Consider the following 19,828-nt stretch of genomic DNA (forward strand, 5'->3'; position numbering starts at 1 on the left):
AATGGGTGGTTTCAAGAACTCCCCACTCACCTGCCATATGCACACTCAATATCATACTCATTACTGACAAAATCCTTAAAGATAAAAAGAGTAAGAAGGTCTGCTTCATACAGAACTCAGGAGAAGTTAATCAAAGTAATACTCAATTTTCCCCACATCTATACTTGCTCTCTGGGAGGCAGCAGGCTCTGAGGATGGCAAGTGATACCACCACCTCCAATCCAACTTCTGCTTCAAGAACTATATGAACTTGGGCAAGTTACTCTACCTTGAAAGCCTCTTTCTCAATTTTAAAGTGAGAAAAATAATTCCGAGCTGAAAGTAGTACCCTGAAGAGACGCAAAGACAATAAAACATAAACACTAAAATATTGTGGGTGATAATATAATGTCTGGAATTTACATGGGAACATTTCAGAAAAAAAAAGGTGAGGAAAGAGAAAGATGAAGAAAGTTGGACAACATTTTGGACATTAATGATGCCCAGTGATGGGTACACGAGTTCATCATATCACTTTTTATGTTTGAAATTTTCCATTAAAATGTATTGCAAGGAAAGGACAAAACTTGAAATCAAAGACACTTCCTCCATAAAGGTTTTTAAAATAACTAGAAAAAAGTGTATAGGAACACCGACCTACTTTGTATAACCGTTTGCTTATAAAATGAGCAAAAAGTGGATTTATTTACTGAGTGCTCACTAACCTTCTGGAAAAATACTAGGTGCTTTCCATGCCTTCTTATAATATTCTAATTTAAAAAAATTAACTTCATACTTTACTTATCATAAGAGACAATGTAAGACAGGCAGAAAAGCATCATTGTTAAACTTGTAGATTCACTGGGTATTCAATGTATAATTTGTTTTCTAGAAGAAAGTTTAGTATCATCTACTGAATCCTTAAAAGCAAGCACACAATGGAGCTTTACACAGCTAATAAACATTTTAGAAAATGAATTCTATATGAGTGTATCAAGAAACTTAAAAACTTACCAGATCAGTATCTGCCTTTTTATAGGTCAAAGCTTCCACTTTGGAATCCAGTTCTGCTTGTATTTGGTCTCTCCTTTTCATAACACCCTTCATATCAAAACACAGGGATGGAATAAGTTGTACTTTGGTTTATAATATTTTTATGAAAAAAAAATACATTTTAGAATATAAATGGCATCGCTTCCCAACTCATCAGTCATTTGGGGATATAATGACAAACAAATTTGTTTAATCTCTAAAAGTTAAACTGAAAGCAAGTATGTAAGAGAATTTTCTTCATAAACTTTTTATGAGTTTTCCCAATGCACATTTTACCGGAGCACTCTAGACATATACAGTTCTTCAAAAAGAGAAAAAAAACAAAACAAATAATCAAAAAATCAGTGGGAGCACTGAAAATATATACTATGGTGTAATCTGGTGGCAGTTGAGAGGTCACACGGGCCTCTCACCTAAAGTGTCTATAATAATTTGCAGCACACTTATTCGATTCCAAAGACATAGTTAATTAAAGAGTTTTTAATTACAGTGGGGAATCAGAAAACTGAAGTGTGAACTCACATTTTGAGATTTTATTTTAGCTTAAAATATATAAATATTAGTCAATTAGCCAAGCTTTTGATGAGAAATTATAGCCTCTTCTCTGAGAAGAGTTCCATCCTGTTTTCTCAAATAACCATGAATTCACGTTTCGGTATCCTTAAACTTTAAAACACCCTTGTGAAGGAATTTGAGTGCAGATTTCACCTTCATCTTTTATAATGTTTGCCAGCCTTTTACAATGTGTTTCCCCTGGTGACTCATTTTTCTCCCAAGACCTGCTACTTAGGCTTTATAGACACAACGACTCTTTTTATTTGTACTCATCTTTCACAGGTTTTCAAAATATTAGTTGAAATCATAAAATTGTGGTAATGAACACAAGAGGCCTAAAGAGGTTAAGGAAAAAGTTAAGCTAACTCCAGGTAAGTAAAAAATTCAAACAGAAAGGGTGAAAGTACAGCATATATGAGAAAAGCCTTTATGAGGCATAGGTCTTTCAGGTGTTTTCAGGGGAAGGGGAGAACCTACCAACAAATCAGTTAAATGGAGGCAAGACAATGTGACAGAGTATGTGGGAACTGAGAGGCAAAGGATAAAAAGCATCCTCAAAATTACTCAGTCTAGTTTTGTGCCTGGCGGAATTACTCCTAAAACACTCAAAAGAGAGAAGCTTTTCTCCTGTTTTCAAAGAAATCAATAGAAAGTTCAGGTAATTACTACCTATCTTTTATATTTATTTCAGTGTTTCATTACCATTAATATCGGGAACCCCTTCCTATCTCTAACCCAAATGACACATACTACAATTTAGTCTCATTTATTTAAGGTCTGTTTTCATAAATATGAAGTACTGTGCTTCACATAGGTAGAAATATTTTAAGTAAGAGTTTGCTTCAGAAGACAACTAGTAAGATTACACAAGTTTAATCATTTTGTCAAGGTCTATACTTCATCATTTTAGCTCACATTGAAGAAAACATTCCAATATAAAACACAGCCAGAACTGCAATATAAATTGCTACTGATTATGCTTTAGGAGTCTACAAAGTAATATAATCAAATGAGAACCTATAAAATAATTCTTCTGGTTGCTATTATAATTTTTCCACACCTTTAATGATATATGACTTAAATTACATAATTTTCATCTTGACATAATAAAGAGAAAAACACATCTAATTAAGGGAGAAGAATATACTATTTTTAATTATACAAATCAGATCTCTTTGAACAACCACACAAGGGGGCTATCAATAATGAAGTAAAACAATGAAATGTAGCCAAGGAAATTGATGGAGACAAGGAGGAGACTCCTCAGCAGTGAAATGTTAGAGGCCTTTGGGAACCAAGAAGTATTTGTTTATAGAAGACCCTAATAAAGTCAAGTAACAGCAGCAACATGAAATATCTACAAAATATTTAATGACTGTGAAAGAAAAACCTAACCGTGAGAAAGAGGCAGATCTCATGCTGAAAGGCTAAGAGAGCTTTTCTTACCAAGACAGAAGCAAAATTAAAAAAAAAAAAAATCCCCAAACCAAGAGTACATGAAAACAGACACGGCTCCAAATATAAATAGCAGAAGAAATGGACTATATCTGAATGCAAGTGGGCTCCTTCTCCCATTGCCACGCTAAAACACAACAACCCTGAGGGTATCAGTTTGTGCAAGGTGCTGTGAGCAGAACATAATACAGGATGAAAAACATTAACTTTGCAGATAGCATTGCTAAATCCCAAATATCTGGAAACCTTAACTTGAACTGAGGAGGTTAAATACAAAACTTTGATATAAGAGGAATAAAAGCCTTTGCAAATAGTGAAAGAAAACATTTTAACTTGAAGGATTTCTTTTTAGAAGCATCCAGAAGACAGAACAAACATCAAAATCCTACTCAAGTACTTTGTACATAATGATAGTAAATACATTGCTAAATCAAATGTACCTAGAAGGGGTAAAAGAACTCTTTCATGAAAAGAAATCTCTAAAGCACTAAAAATTTTTTAAGTAAAATTTTAAAGGCTTGGAAAAATGAATCATATTCTCTATATAAATCTTGTCTGAAGATGTTTCAAATCTATGTGTAATGTACATTATTGTGGCTATTGAGTATTCCTGTCTTTTATTAACATATACTTCTACTTGTCATATCATTCACATAGTGAACTAATATTTATTGAGCATCTATATGCAAAGCATTCTGCAGGATGGGAAAATAGTGGTGAAAAAAACTGAAATAGAAACTACCTTTATAAAGCTTATAATCAGGTCAGGGACTAAGGTAAAAGTATAAGGTGTTCTTACCATTAACATTTCACTATAAAGCACATACTCATGTACTACAGGAAGCAGGGCCTCTGAGAGTCCAGACATCCGTTTTTCAGTGGCCTTAGAGCATTTGTCAATGCAGCTGGCAATCCCTTTTAGAGTATCAACCAGATCTTCTTCTGACGCTGACCACAGAATATGAATTGGGCCATATTCTTTCATTTCATCAGAATATTCTAAAAACAAAAATTAAGCTCCTCAATTTACAGAAGTTTTAAAAATCTGTGAATTATAGACAGTAAGAAAAGACCTTATTTTTCTCATCATGCATATGTTCTTCTAAATGAACATAAGAAGATGGCTATCAACTTTCATTAAATTGGCAGCAATTCCAATCCACTCAGGTCAGTCCTTGAATGACTACTGTCTATGTGTAACCAGCAACAGCATCCTTTTTCATTCTCTAAAGTATCCTGGCTTGGAAGACAGATTATACGATCACCATATCTATCATGGAACTCTGCCTACCAAATAAACTACACCTGAGTGTCTCATAGGCAACATTACCTAAACAAGCTTGTCTTCTTTCTCCCCTTCTCCTGATTACATATCCTACCTAAGAGTAATTGTTTCCAGTGATCTCAAAGCAAAAATGGGTATCATCCTATATTCATACCTGCACAGAGCCAATCACCAGTTTCAATATTTCTTAATACTTATCTATCTATCCATCTGTCTATCCATCCATTCATCCATCTATTTTTCTACCTATCTACCTACCTATCTATCCTTATTTCCACTGTTATCAGCTCATCAGGGTCTGTAATGTGCACTTCTGTAAGGGACTTATAACTATTCTTCCTCTTTCAATTTTTGTCACAGTATATAACACTGAAGCTTCTTAGCTAAATTAGAAAGTCCCTACATTGTCTCTCTGGGTCCAACTCTTGAGATTCTTCCTCCAAAATAGTTCAATTCAGGCCATGATAATTACTCATTCATAACTATCTCATGATTTCTCCTCATTTAAACATTACACATACCCCTTTGCCTTGCCCTTTACCATTTCTACCATTTGACAAACTACTTCTAATCCTTTAAATACTAGCACAAATACTAGTAAATACTAGTACAAATAAATTCCTTCGGATTCTGTTCCAAAACATTGTATATGCTTTGTCCCCAATGAGCTGATCATAATTTTACACTTCTATTAAAGCCTATCATAATTTTATACTTGTATTATCCCATTCTATTATAATTGCTTGCATAAATCATATGCTCCTAGGCCATATGCTCCTTAAAACAGGGGCTGGGTCTCATTTTCTTTTATCTCAAAGCCTGATACAGAATGTATTCAATAAATATTTTTGTATTAGTGAATGAACAAAAGACTATGCAATGCTTGATAAGCCATTAATTCAAAAATTTGTATTTCATTTCAAAATCTGAATATTTTTACACTTTTGCATTTATAATATCATCCCTCTTTTTTTTTAAGTTTATTTATTTTGAGAGAGAGAGGGAGAGAGAACACATGCATGTGCAGGGGGAAGAACAGAGAGAGAGGGCAAGAATCCCAAGCAGGTTCTGTGCTGTCAATGCAGAGTCCAACACAGGACTTGATCCCAAAAACCATGACATCATTACCTAAGCCGAAGTAAAGAGTCAGACACTTAACCAACTGAGCCACCCAGGCACCCTGATATGCTATCATCTTTCAAAGATGGCTTTTTATGGTAGAGAATGTAGAAGTAGTGAATATTTTTTCTCTAACATCCATCAAATACGATGAAATTCTATCTATATTTAATCATCTTACTACTCATTAGAGTTAGTTGAAATCTGGCATATTCCTCTAAATTAAACTATTAAAATGTCAAAAGTTTGTATGATCAAATAAACTGAAATAGATTAAAAAAATTTAAGACACTGGAAATATCAGTTGTTACCAAATAAAGGTATCAGATTTAATAATCACTAGGGCCTTTCCAACTGCACCCACCTAATCTAGGCCTATCCTTTGTTTTAAATAATGGCCACACTACACTAGCATTTCTAGAAAAGAAAAATGTTCTCCCTTATCTCATTTTCTCAATTTGTGTATATATAAGTGTGTACCATTGAACCTTTGTAACATACATTCATTCATTTATTTGTTTGTTTATTTAAAGTTTATTTATTTTGAGAGGCAGAGTATGAGCAGGGAAGGGGCACAGAGAGAGGGAGAGACAGAACCCCAAGCAGGCTCTGTGCTGTCAGCACAGAGCCCGATGTGGAGCTCAATCCCATGAAACGATGAGATCATGACCTGAGCTGAGATCAAGAGTTGGATGCTTAATCAGTTGAACCACCCAGGTGCCCCTGCAATATTTATTTTTCCATAGAGAGCTTTTATAAAATTCTAAACTGTACTTACACAGCTCTCTGATTACATTTGTATGCAAACACTTACTGAGTTGCACTGTAATTTGTCTATTAATATATGTCTCCCCAACTAGACTCTGAGCTCAAGGACAGGTACCAACTTACTCCTCCTTTAATCTCCAGCACAGAGAAGCAGTGCAGCATGTGGTCAGTACAAATGTGACAAATAAACTGGGGAGCACAAGATATAACAAGATCAAAGAAAAACCTTGAAAAAAATTTTTAAATAGAAACCACTAGTTATGATCACCATACTTTCATGATTTGAATATGAATGAAATATCCTATATAGCTTAGGCTCCCAAGCTACAAAATAAAACATTCCATCATCTTCAAAGGAATCTGACAAGTGGGCTTCACACTCAAAAAACAGAAATCCCTCCAGTTTGGGTCAGTGGCAATCATGCCCTGAAAATCAGAACTCAAATTTACAAAGTCTATCATCAAATCCACTTTTCCTTCTGAGCATTTCACAAACATTAGAGTATACCGAAGATTTTAAAACTATTTCTTTGTACCAGCAAATGTAAAGCAGCATACTGATGTTCTACAAAACTCGTAGGTCTCAAGAGTTTCCAGGAGCTTCTCTGAATTGCTATTCCACTTAACTATGCATCAAGAATATTCTTAACAGAATTGGAATTGTGGAATACAGTTAAAACAATTAGTCTCTTGAGATTAAAAAAAAAAAAAAGACAAATGATAAATAACTAGGGTGGACCAGTAAGTCCTAAAAGAAATTATTAAACTATATTCAGTCACCACAATGACATCACCAAGTGTCAATGCATGGAAAAAAAAAAAAAAAACATAGAGGGAAATGTACATTCAGCTATGACAACTTTTTCTGTATTTCTTTTAACAACCAATCACTAATGATAAAGCAAATTTTCCTACCACCAAATCATATGTTCATTCCTTTTTTTCAATCATTGAACAGCTTTTGTTGAGCACCTACTATGTGCTAAGCACTATCTAGATACTAAAAATAAAACAAATCTTTTCCCTTCTTTGCCTCATAGAATTTACTATTTAATAGGGGACATAGAAAATTAAAAAAAAAATATAAGTCATCGGGGCGCCTGGGTGGCTCAGTCGGTTAAGCGTCCGACTTCAGCCCGGGTCACGACCTCGCGGTCCGTGAGTTGGAGCCCCGCTCAGGCTCTGGGCTGATGGCTCAGAGCCTGGAGCCTGCTTCCGATTCTGTGTCTCCCTCTCTCTCTGCCCCTCCCCCGTTCATGCTCTGTCTCTCTCTGTCCCAAAAATAAATAAACGTTAAAAAAAAAAAAAACTTAAAAAAAAAAAAGTCATCAATATAGAGACTTAAAGTAGTTCATCTCTAAAACCAATTTATATTAGGAAGTATATTCTTTGACTTGGCCACCTAGTTCTAATGTAGTGAAATGCAATTAGAAAATTAGCAGAGATATGGGGCGCCTGGGTGGCGCAGTCGGTTGGGCATCCGACTTCAGCCAGGTCACGATCTCGCGGTCCGGGAGTTCGAACCCCGCATCAGGCTCTGGGCTGATGGCTCAGAGCCTGGAGCCTGTTTCCGATTCTGTGTCTCCCTCTCTCTCTGCCCCTCCCCCGTTCATGCTCTGTCTCTCTCTGTCGCAGAAATGAATAAACGTTGAAAAAAAAATTTAAAAAAAGAAAATTAGCAGAGAGTCATCATGGAATTGGAAAAAAAATCATCATGGAATAAAGTCTAACTTCTTTTTTTTTTTAAGGTTATTATCATGTTGCTATTATATTTTTAAATGTTTATTTAATTTTGGAGAGAAAGAGCACAAGTAGGGGAGGAGCAGAGAGAGAGAGAGGAAGACATAGAACCTGAAGCAGGCTCCAGGCTCTGAGTTATCAGCGCAGAGCCCGAAGGGGGCTTGAATTCACAAACTGTGAGATCATGACCTGAGCAGAAGTCGGATGCTTAACTGACTGAGCCACGCAGGCGCCCCTGAAGTCTAACTTCTAAAGTAAAATAAAAATAAGAAAATTGAAAAAAGGAAATGGTGACATAAAATAGGAAGAAAGACCTAATTTCCAATATATAAATTTCTCTGCCATGCTTGGACAGGTGTAATATAGAGTACTTTTTCCAAAAAAAATCACGGAAAATGTGGAAACCCTATTTTCTGATACATCACTTCTTTGATTTTAAGCTATGATCCACATTGTACATTTAAGACTAACTTCATACAACTACAAAATCTTAAGCTCAGGGCTTACTTTGCCATTATTACTTATAAATGGGAACAAGAACAGCTAATAATTGATTAAAACAAATGAGGACTGGCCATGACTACCTTCAAAATCATATAGAAATCAAAAATTTTCTCAATATATCTGGGTATAAGCCACACATGAAGGTGAAATTCTATCTTAATGTTATGTGATACCTCATGTAAGGAGCTTGGAAACCACTACTCAGTCTGAACAAGTAAAATGCTGAATAGACTGAAAAATGAACAACTTTTCTTGGATCTGCAAAACAGGGGAGGACACAGGAAAAACCACTGCCCTCACGACTGGGAAGACAGATGAATACAAGGAATTGTGGGTTACTGGGCACACACTAAAGAGCAGAAACCACCTCTCACCACCCACTGCTGGGGTAGGGAGACTGGAACTGTAATTGATGAACTGCTGGAGGCTCAGCGTAGACAACTTTAAGAGTTAAAAGCCCCAGGGGGAACCCAGTCATGGGGTCAATATTGTGAGATTTACCCCCAGAAGCTCAACTAGGTTCACTGTAAATATTGAATAAAAAATTCTCCTGCTTCTTGCAGAGGAGAATTTTGAAATAGCCAGAGCACTCTGCTCTTCTTAACAAAGGCCTGCCCTCAGAGGAAAATAGTTAACCAGAGCCTAACCTGCTCAGGTATCGTCAGAGACTAACTTAGAGAAAGGGAAATACTCAAGTCCAGCCGACTCTGGCCACTCTGGCCCAAGTAAGCAAGGAGAGAAAACTGAGAAACTCTTGTGAAGTTCACAGTCCAGAGACACAGGCTCACTAAAAGACTGAGACCTGATCACAAAACTGTACAACGCTTCAGGAATAAAAGTTTTTTCTATATTTAGATCAACATAAGTTTTCTATATTTAAAACTATAGAACGCTTCTCCTCCCCCACACCTTACCACATTACTAAAGTCCTGTTTACAGCAGTTCCTTTTACCCAGTATCACGTCTGGTTATTAAGAAAAAATTCCTAATAAAAGGCAAAAAAGACAATTTAAAGAGACAGAGCAAACATCAGAATCAGACATGGCAGGGGTGTTGAAATGGTGAGACCAGGAATTTAAAGCAATGATGATCAATGTGCTGAGGGCCCTAATGGACAAAGTAAACATCACACAAAAACAGATGGGGACTGTAAGCAGAGAGATGGAAACTTCAAGAAAGAACCAAAAAGAAATGCTAACTTAACATTGCTTTACTACACCAGCAAATGTGAAGATCGGTCAGAAATTGAACAACTTGGTAATCACATTCTAGTTATTCTACATACCCCTTTCTTCCTTGTAAATTCTCTGAGATATTTTGTCTATCAAATTTATTTTCTGGCTAAAAACTTCAATAAAGTTATTCATTTCCATGAACTCTTCTGGGCGGCTTTTTACTCCTCTCATTGACAGTGCAACGGCTCTGACTGTCTGCCCCATCCTGCTGAGTAATCCAGGCCCTTGTTTCTTGTGAGAAGAGAGCTCCTAGAAACAAACAAACAAACGAACAATTAAATATTTGTGGTGAAGCACATATACATTGGGAAATACATTTCCCAACAAAAGGAAATGTAACTGGAAGGATAAAGATGATAAAAATGTTTCATAGACTTTTTTTCATGTAGTTTGAAGCAGGTGAATTTTATTGGGGTACAGTTCTTCCTCTATCTCCTTGATACTATTCCTTTTCAAAGTAGTCGTGTAAAACATGTGCGCAGCTTTCCTCTCAGCATGGATCTTTAAGAATAAGGTTTAACAGTAGGAATTGTGCTTAAGGAGATATTGGGGAAGATGAGAGGACAATATGAGATGCAATCTATATTTTATAGCAGGGATTTAATAGAAAATGGTTGAGAGAAGATCTCTTAGGGTCTAAACTGCTCCCTGAAAAAAAAAGGAAAATTTTATTAATTCTTTAGTTATAATAATAGCTAGCATATATTGAGAGCTTCTAGGCACCACACACACACACACATATGTAAACTCACCATAACACTTTGAGGTAGGTTCTACTATGATCCTCATTTTACGGAAGGAAATACAAGCACAGCAAGGTTAAGGAGATTGCTCAAAGTCCAGGTGAAATTAAGTTATGGACAAAGATTGATCTGATTCCAGAGGCTTCACTGCTAAGCACTAGCCAGCTCTGTCTTCTTAATGTCACTATAAAAGTTTGTAAATAGATACTCCCTGACCATAACTCTCCAACCGAGTGAAGTAGGTAAACTGTGACACTACCTCCACTGGCTGGCTGGCTGTAGAGAAGGTTTTTAATAATATATGTAACTAGCTCTTTCATAGTTAATCTGGGAGGGAGGAGTATAGATGAGCAAAATAGAAGAACCACTATAAAAGGATACACCACACAAAAGTAACCCTTTAGAAGTACAGCGTATTAAAAAAGAACACCAAGGGGCGCCTGGGTGGCGCAGTCAGTTAAGCGTCCGACTTCAGCCAGGTCACGATCTCGCGGTCCGTGAGTTGGAGCCCCGCGTCGGGCTCTGGGCTGATGGCTCAGAGCCTGGAGCCTGTTTCCGATTCTGTGTCTCCCTCTCTCTCTGCCCCTCCCCCGTTCATGCTCTGTCTCTCTCTGTCCCAAAAATAAATAAAAAAAAAAAGTTGAAAAAAAAAAAAAAAAGAACACCAAGAAGAAGACCACATGACTCTGGTGATGGTTATAGCACTCGTTGAAATATAGGTTTGGGATCAAATAAAAGGTTACTCACAAAAAACAAAAAAAAAAAGAATCTATAAATAATAATGCCGACTACCAAATCCACAGATAAAAATATTATATGTTATTTATCCAAATATTAAATAATATATTATCTTTCTCCAGATTTACTTTCCTACAGGTCTTACACAAAATAATACATATAAAGTAAACTTGTTTATTTCCTAGGCAGCATGATTTTATGTGTATATAATAACGGATGTCACCCTTGACCAGGTAACACATCTATCCGGGAGTGCTACAGCATCACTTGATAGAGTAAACATTATCAGAGAGAGCATAAGTCACAACTGGCAAGCTATTACTGAGAACTGACTATAGAGAATGCTTCCAGCAGCTTCTAAGGTTCTGGAGTCAGGCCACAAATTCATTTCACATAAGTCTCAAAGGACTTCCAAATAGCAGTACTATTTGTCAAGATTGAGATGAACCACTTTCTAGCTTCTATCACTTTGGCAACAACTGAGAGATACAAAACTCAACATGAGTCAGTAATCATTTAATACTGACCATGTTTCCTATCCATTTTCTTTCTTGGTGAGTTATATTTTCATAGGTGAAAAGAAAAAAGAAGAGCATATAAATTTTCTGCATTAGAAATAGATTCACTCTTCCCATTAGGTGATTGAAAGAAAAAATAAGAAAATTGTATTATCTATTTGGCTATCCATCCAACCATCTATCCATTTAATAAAGACTTTTATCCTAACTTGAATAGTCCTAACCCATTTTAAAAGTATACTGTATATGTTCAGTATTGGCTAAGTATGCAAGGAGTACCCTGACATTTAAAAAAAATTCAAATACCAAAAGAAATATGAATATGTGTATGTGAGGAAGATAGAAGATGTCTGTAACGTTTATATGTAGATTTGACAGAGTTAAATCTTAAATCTGAAGAATACCTCTCCAGTGTTTGATAATCCATCTTAATTCAAGGACAGTGCTGACGGATTCATAAACGAAAACCAGAGGAAGCATACAACCAATATACATAAAGACACTAAAGGATTATATGAGTATAAATGAAATTTCTTTACCCAAGCTTGTGCAGTAAGAAATACTTTGAAGTCTTCATTAAATGTTAGAGTCGGGTGATCAGCAATTCGGTTCAGGAACTTATGTAGCGCCTTCCTTCGTGTTTCAATGAAGTCATCATTAAAGCGTTCCACCATACCTTTCACGATAAACTTCTCAGGCAATGGCTGAGGCAAAAAAGTTTTAAAAGGATCTGAGCATTATGTGGCATGGGATTATAAGGAATTCTACTCTTCCTTTTTGGAAGACTATTTGAGCTTACATTCATTTCTTATAAAAATAATTTTTCAAAATTCACACTAGAACCAAAACCTGCAAAATCTTAACATATTAGAATAGTTTAGAAAAACAAATCTGGGGGCGCCTGGTGGCTCAGTTGGTTAAGCATCCTACCCTTGATTTCAGCTCAGGTCATAAACCTATGGTTCGTGAGCTGGAGCCCTGTGTCCAGCGTGGAACGTGGGCCTCTCTCTCCCTCTGCCCCTCCCCTGCTCGCTCACTCTCTCTCTCTCAAAATAAATAAACATTAAAAAAAGAAAAAAGAAAGAAAAAGAAATCTGTTACATAGATGGAAAGTTTAAAAGCAAAGGTTTCTGGATAAATGAATTACACTGATTTAAAAGTCTGACATTAGTTATAAGCATTCTAATGATTCACAAGACAAAATGGTAGCTACTCTATGGGAAAAATATGTAGACTTACTGGAATAATCAGAGTGGGGTGTGCTTCTTCAAGTTTTCCTTTCAACCAAAGGAAATCTTGATAACGTCTCCTAACTTCAAATTCGCTGGAGTCAAATTCCCCACGAGATGTCTGAAGAAAGTAGGAAAAAATAACGACACATGCAATATAAGACAGAAGACATTTGCCTAATGTTATTTTAGATATGCTGAAATAAATGGGTCTCTAAGAAAAATTAACAAATTCTAATTATTCAGTGTTTGTCAGCCTGTACTTTTTTTGCAGTCATCAATTCATATAGCAGATGAAACAAAGCAAACTTTCCAGTATTTCCAGAAAGAAAGCAAACATCATGCTCAAATTTAAAATCCAAACTGAAAAATCTGTCTTAGAGCAGCCATCTGCCTTCCACAAGATTTTAACTACTATTATATTTGGCATGACTTTCTTGCTAACAAGAAAGTGTGTTCTGAATTTAGGTTTCAAATATATTTTTTCTCAAGATGATTAGAATTCAGAATTTGAGGAAAGTCCTATTTTTGTAATTTGGAAAATAACCTGAACATAACTGAGAAAAAATGTTTTCCTGGAATTTGCTCAAATGAATTGCTTTGGTAAAATTTGCTTTTAGTATATGAAAATTCTAACATTTTACAGAGTGATTTTACCACTGTTTAAAAAATGTTATTAATGAAGATTTGATGTGAAAAGAAAATCTTCCTGTCATTTCTCAAGGGATTTTGAGTTATATGCCTAAACTCCTAAAAATTAAGCAAATAAATTAAAATATCTGTTCTCAACAAACCAAAAATCTATGCCAACACATATGACAAAAATAACATGGATACAATATCAACCTCATTTCCACTGCCTGAATCCCAAGCCAAAAAAACAAAAAACAAAAAACATTATCTGATGCACACTCACTCCCACCAATATCTTATTAACTAAATTTCTGCATATTAAAAATTATAGAATGATATGAGGGTGAAATTTTCCTGGAGGAATAATGATGGAATAACACATTGCATACATATTTTGCACTCACCCAAAATATCAATCATCCACACAGATGAATGCAATTATAAAATTAAGTAGTTCAAGTCATAGATGCAATCTTAATTGTCTTAAGGTTCATAAAAGTTATTCTTTCCAAGGTTTATTCTTTTACAATGAATGTTTATAATACCATGCAATATATTTTATCAAAACATTTCCTTTTTAGTGGGAAGAAGTGGAGGTAAATGATATGCAGAAGTCTAAGGAATGTTCACAAAACACTCTGAAATCTTAACTATGGGTACAAGTTATGGAAATGGTAAAAATAGGAAAACTAAATCTAGTAGAAACACAGTTTAACAACATATATATGAGTTGGTATGTGTACATATACATGCAAATACACACACATGCATACATATATACGCACACAAAACATGGTTTATAAACACTCATTAAACTTTACTTACTGAACACCTTCTTGTACCAGCCACATATGTATAGGTTTACCACCAATTTCCAAAAGTATAAACTGGCATAACAAATACTAAAATACTCAAAAATTGGGCAGTTCAGAGCTTTATATGTCCTGGAGAATTTTCAACACTTTAAGTAGAATAATCTGATAAAAATTCCAGCAAGAGCAAGATGTAAAATCAAGTCAAAGAATTGGTTGATTCTGTCGCCATCACTCTGTCTTTGACTTTTAAAAGAGTTTTCTAACATACTGCAGTAACACAGGAAGAAAACAGAAGATGTACAAATAATGCCTCTAATACAGAATCATTTTCCATGGAAGCTATATCATAAATGGTCTTTAATTTTTCATGTCTGACCATAAAAGCTTGGGTAGTTGAAGTTTAGGACTAATGGACTCATGTGATCTACACCCCAAAATGCACTCATTCAACAAACACTGACCTTTGGTCAAGGGCAGTTACTCTAGGCTCTGAGGACTTAGAAAGCTGTTTTTGAGGGAAAATGAATTTTACAATCAGGAATATACTTTAATCCCTACTCCACGCTGGCAGGCATTTATGGGTTTGTCTTCATGATGTGGATGTGAGAGAGAAGACACTCGTTAAATCTCGAAGCTCTTGTTTCTATATGTAGCAAAGGAAAGCACATCTCTTGATCTCCAAAAGAAAAAATACTTCTTTAGAATAGTCACTTCAGATATTTTAACCTGGAGAATAAAGGGCAATTTCTCATAAGGAGAACAGATGCTAGGAACATGGGCTTCCGCATACAATCATTTACAGCCAGGCCATTCTTAAGTATTCTTAAGTAGGAGATTGTCAGTGCACATATGTGCACATGTATATGTGCATTTATCCATATAATCTTAATGTCTATAAATGTAAATTTTAATAAAACTAAAACTTTCTCAGGGAAGCCACCTCTTAACCTCTACATTAGATGGGGTGCTCATGCTCATAAAATCCTGTATTTTTCTCTCATAGCATTTATAACTATAATTAAATAATTAAGCATGTAATTGTTTAACATCCATCACCCCCCTAGATTGAGAGCTCCATGAAGGCAGAGGGTATGTCTGTCTTGTTTGCTGGTGTAATCTCAATATACACACACAGTACCTGGGACATAATTGGCACTCAGCAAAACTTCACTGAATATATGAGAGAGTGAATAAATGATAAAAAGTGATTAACAAATCGGGACACTTGGGTGGCTCAGTCAGTTAAGCAGCCGACTTTGGCTCAGGTCATGATCCTCATGACCTCAGTGATGAGTTCGAGCCCCATTTCAGGCTCTGTGCTGACAGCTTGGAGTCTAGAGCCTGTTTTGGTTTCTGTGTCTCCCTCTCTCTCTGCCCCTCCCCTCCTTGCACTCTCTCTCTCTCTCTCTCTCAAAAATGAACAAATATTTAAAAAAATTTAAAAAGTGATTAACAAAAAAAAGACTATATTATACATCCACAAAATGTTTATATATTTGTATCTGCAATGCATATTTTAGTATATGTAGGCATAGTCCATATATTGGATGCAGTAAAAATAATCAAAATAGAACAAAGGGACTTTTTCATAACAGTGAAACTGAAAGGCAGTGTGTCATAACCATAAAGAGATGCACAAAAGTATAACAGAAAACACGCATAGTGTGAAAGTAAATGGTCTGGATTTAAATCCCAGCTCAGGTAATCACTATAGTGTGTAACCTTTGGCAACTTACTGAGCTTCGATGTCCTCATGCACAAAATGGGGGTAAATCATAACATCTAGGTCCTCGGATCATTGTTAGACTTTAAACAAGTGAATACGCATAAAGCGGTCAGAACATTGCCAGGCCCAAAGTAATCACACAATAAATGTTAGTTAAATACACTGTAATATTAACAATATTTACTACTACTACTATTGCTGCTGCTGCTATAAGGGCAGTACATCATTTAAAATATGGTGTAAATACGGATATTATATGTCTGTGATTAGAGTAAAATTCACAGGGTAGCTTATAAAAACAGTGTCTTTCTAAAAGAAACAAATAATGATGGGAAAATAATTCAGCTACACAAATTCTTTGCCAGGAAGGATGATGACAATGGATGCTTTTAATTAAAATAGTAATACCAGGAGAAATCTGGTCCTATTTTTAGCAATATGTCTGTATAAACACATTAAATATTCACAACAACCCTCCAAGCCTAGTACTGTTATCTTATTTACAACTGCGGAAACTAAGCATAGAGAGGTTAATTAAATTGCCCAAAAGACATAGCAAGAAAGGGGAGTAATCAAGATTGAATTCCATGCTATCTTGTTCTACAACCTCTTGATAGGAGTATGATACTATAAATTTCTTCACTCACCCATTGACCAAAAAGTTAAATTGCTTACTCACTATATCCTAAGAATTGTGTTTGGAAATGTGGATAACTGAAGATATAACTACCTTCCTTGAGAAGCTCACATACTTGTTGGGAATAAAATAAACACACAGTTATCTACTCACATACAGGTAGGTGGCAATCACTGAACACTTATTATGTGTCAGGCATTTTGCTAAGTGTTATATGTCGATAACCAATCCTAAATCAATTCTTACAGCAAATCTACAGAACCAGGTTTGATTGTCATTTCCATTTTTTAGATTAAAAAAAAAAACAACAAAAACCTTGAGGCTTAGAAGGATTAAATATAGGCTTAAAATTTCTTTGCTATACTGACTCCAGTGTTTTACATCCTTTAAGAATTCAATTAGAACAGCATGAGAAAACAGAAGAAAGAAAGAGGCTTCCAGCCTACAGATGCAGGGGGCAGGGCCATGGCATGCATTATCTCCAGTTGTGTCTTAGAAAATAAACATTAGTTCTTCTGTTTAGAAGAGGAAGGACATAACAGAGAGAAGGAAAAGTATATGCAAAGTCATGAGAATAAAAAATACCCTAGGGTATTCAGGTAACAAAAATAGGTCTAGATGAGTGGAGGGCAGGGGTATTAAAAATGGGGAGTTAAAGAGAGTAGTCTTACAGGAGTAGGTTGGCATCAGACTGAGAAATTCTTGATATGTCATACAAAGGAATTTGCACTTTGTTCTGTAGGAAATGAGGAACCCAGAAGGGTTTTAAGAACCTGAGTGAAGAGATCAAATACATGCACTTTTTAAGACACATAACTAGAAGTGGTGTAGAATTTGCACTGGGAGAAGTGATTATAGGAAGATGGTCCAAAACCTTCTCAGCTACAAAAGGGATGTAGGGTGTCACCTCAAAAAGAGAATACTATATTTTATGAATATAATTGCTAAAGGTTGCTATTACATGAAGGATTTTAAAAAACAGTTACTTGACTTGTTTGTTTTATTCTGGCAAAAGTAAACTCTATTTTTGCAGAGACTTACCCTAGGATCAAGGAGAGATTTCAATTCTACATTTACTCTGCATTTGAATTAGTGGACAACTAGCAGTATCTTATACATAAGATAAAGTGGCCACTGGCTCTTATTTGGAAAGAAAATGAAATTATATTTTGTAATCTTCAGAAAAAATGCTACATTAAAATATCACATCATGTTGTTAACTAGTTTTCTTTATTAGCAACCTGAAGCTCTTCTTTTCCAAAGACATTTCTTTATATTTTTTAAACTAAAAACAAAGTGTTCCTGTTTAAAAAAAAAAAAATTAATGCCTATTTATTTTTGAGAGAGAGAGACAGAGACAGAGAACAAGCCAGGAAGGACAGAGAGAGAGGGAGACAGAATCCGAAGCAGGCTCCAGGTTCTGAGTTGTCAGCACAGAGGCCAAGACAGGGCTCAAACTCACGAGCTTTGAGATCATGACCCGAGCCGAAGTTGGATGCTCAACTGACTAAGCCACCCAGGTGCCCTAAATGTTCCTGTTTCAACATGCACCACTGCTAAAAACAATGAGTGACTGCGGCACCTGGGTGGCCCAGGGGGTTGAGCGTCTGACTTCAGCTCAGGTCACGATCTCATCGTTCGTGAGTTCAGGCCCCATATTAGGCTCTCTGCTGTCAGCCCAGAGCCCACTTCAGATCCTCTGTCCTCCTCTCTCTGCCCTTACCCCACTTTCTCACATGTGCACACGTGCTCTCTCTCCCCCTCTCTCAAAAGTGAATAAACGTTAAAAAAAAAAATGAGTGACCATATGTGGAATTTGAGAAACTCAACAGATGAACAAAGGGGAAGGGAAGGAAAAATAAGATAAAAACAGAGAGGGAGGCAAACTGTAAGAGACTCTTAAATACAGAGAGCAAACTGAGTGCTAATGGAAGGGAGGTGGGTGGGGGGATGGATTAAATGAGTGATGGGCTTTAAGGACAGCACTTTTGAGATGAGCACTGGGTGTCATATGTAAGAGATCAGGGGGTTCTACTCCTGAAGCCAAGACTACACTGTATGTTACCTAATTTGAATTTAAATTTAAAAAAAAGTGTTGAAATTTTTTTTTCACTGATTTCATACAGAACAAGTACAGATTAGATGCAACATCTTACCAAAAGTTCAGAGAACAACTGATTCAAGAAGGTGCTCATTAAAGATTTACCTTAGTAATAATCCTGTAAGTAATGAAAGTTTCAATTGTGGTAACATGGCTTTCAGGTTCATCAACTGTAATGAAAAGATCTTTCAAATCTGGCTCATCTTCAAACTTGATTTGGTTAATCATTGATAGAGGGGACGTTGGCATCATAGGGCTGAAGGAATTCATGTCCATCAACGAGGCATCCTAAGAAATAAAACACGTTCAAAAATTAACATCTATGGAAGAAACAATTTAAAATCCTGTTTTTCTTAGACACAATGAGTACTAATGAAATATGTCAAGAACAAAAAGGATGATTGGGTTCCTGGTTAAATATGGTATGTCAAACATGTATTTTTCTCTCTGCTTCCTCTTAAAATCCCACTATAAAAATGACAACAAAGAAATAAACAAATTAAAGCAAACTAAGACAAAAAGGCATAAAAGACATAAACCCTCGAGGTAAAAAAAGAGGGAGACAGAGAGAGATGAAGCAAACAAAAGCAACTACTTTTTGGAAACTAGAAATCTGACTGAGGGGTAACTGAAATAGCAGTGCAAAGAAAGCTGAACAGTAAACCTAGGAGTTAATGGTAAACCTAGAAGGCATGTTTATAAGACAGAATCCCAGAGAGACTTAAGAATTACAGGCACCAGGGGCGCCTGGGTGGCGCAGTCGGTTAAGCGTCCGACTTCAGCCAGGTCACGATCTCGCGGTCCGGGAGGTCCGGGAGTTCGAGCCCCGCTTCGGGCTCTGGGCTGATGGCTCAGAGCCTGGAGCCTGTTTCCGATTCTGTGTCTCCCTGTCTCTGCCCCTCCCCCATTCATGCTCTGTCTCTCTCTGTCCCAAAAATAAAAAATAAACGCTGAAAAAAAAAAAAAAGAATTACAGGCACCAGAAACCCATGGAC

At 36.0% G+C, this 19,828-nt stretch overlaps 1 protein-coding gene across 4 annotated transcripts in view; it reads right to left on the reverse strand.

Moving 5' to 3' along the window:
• SNX7 (sorting nexin 7) overlaps positions 1-19,828 on the reverse strand; it is a 300,077-nt gene that overhangs the window by 254,303 nt on the left and 25,946 nt on the right. For all 4 annotated transcript variants that reach the window (XR_007154931.1, XM_047871974.1, XM_047871973.1 and 1 more), the window contains exons 2-7: positions 18,939-19,121; positions 12,932-13,042; positions 12,232-12,396; positions 9,744-9,942; positions 3,842-4,041; positions 994-1,080 (exon numbers count right to left, since the gene is read on the reverse strand). Coding sequence is in view for 3 of the 4 variants with exons in the window: in XM_047871974.1 (XP_047727930.1) it covers positions 994-1,080; positions 3,842-4,041; positions 9,744-9,942; positions 12,232-12,396; positions 12,932-13,042; positions 18,939-19,121 (945 nt within the window). In the remaining variant the exon portion in view is untranslated. The remainder of the gene's footprint in view (positions 1-993; positions 1,081-3,841; positions 4,042-9,743; positions 9,943-12,231; positions 12,397-12,931; positions 13,043-18,938; positions 19,122-19,828) is intronic.

Source organism: Prionailurus viverrinus, chromosome C1, assembly GCF_022837055.1.
Source record: "Prionailurus viverrinus isolate Anna chromosome C1, UM_Priviv_1.0, whole genome shotgun sequence".
NCBI lineage: Eukaryota > Metazoa > Chordata > Mammalia > Carnivora > Felidae > Prionailurus > Prionailurus viverrinus.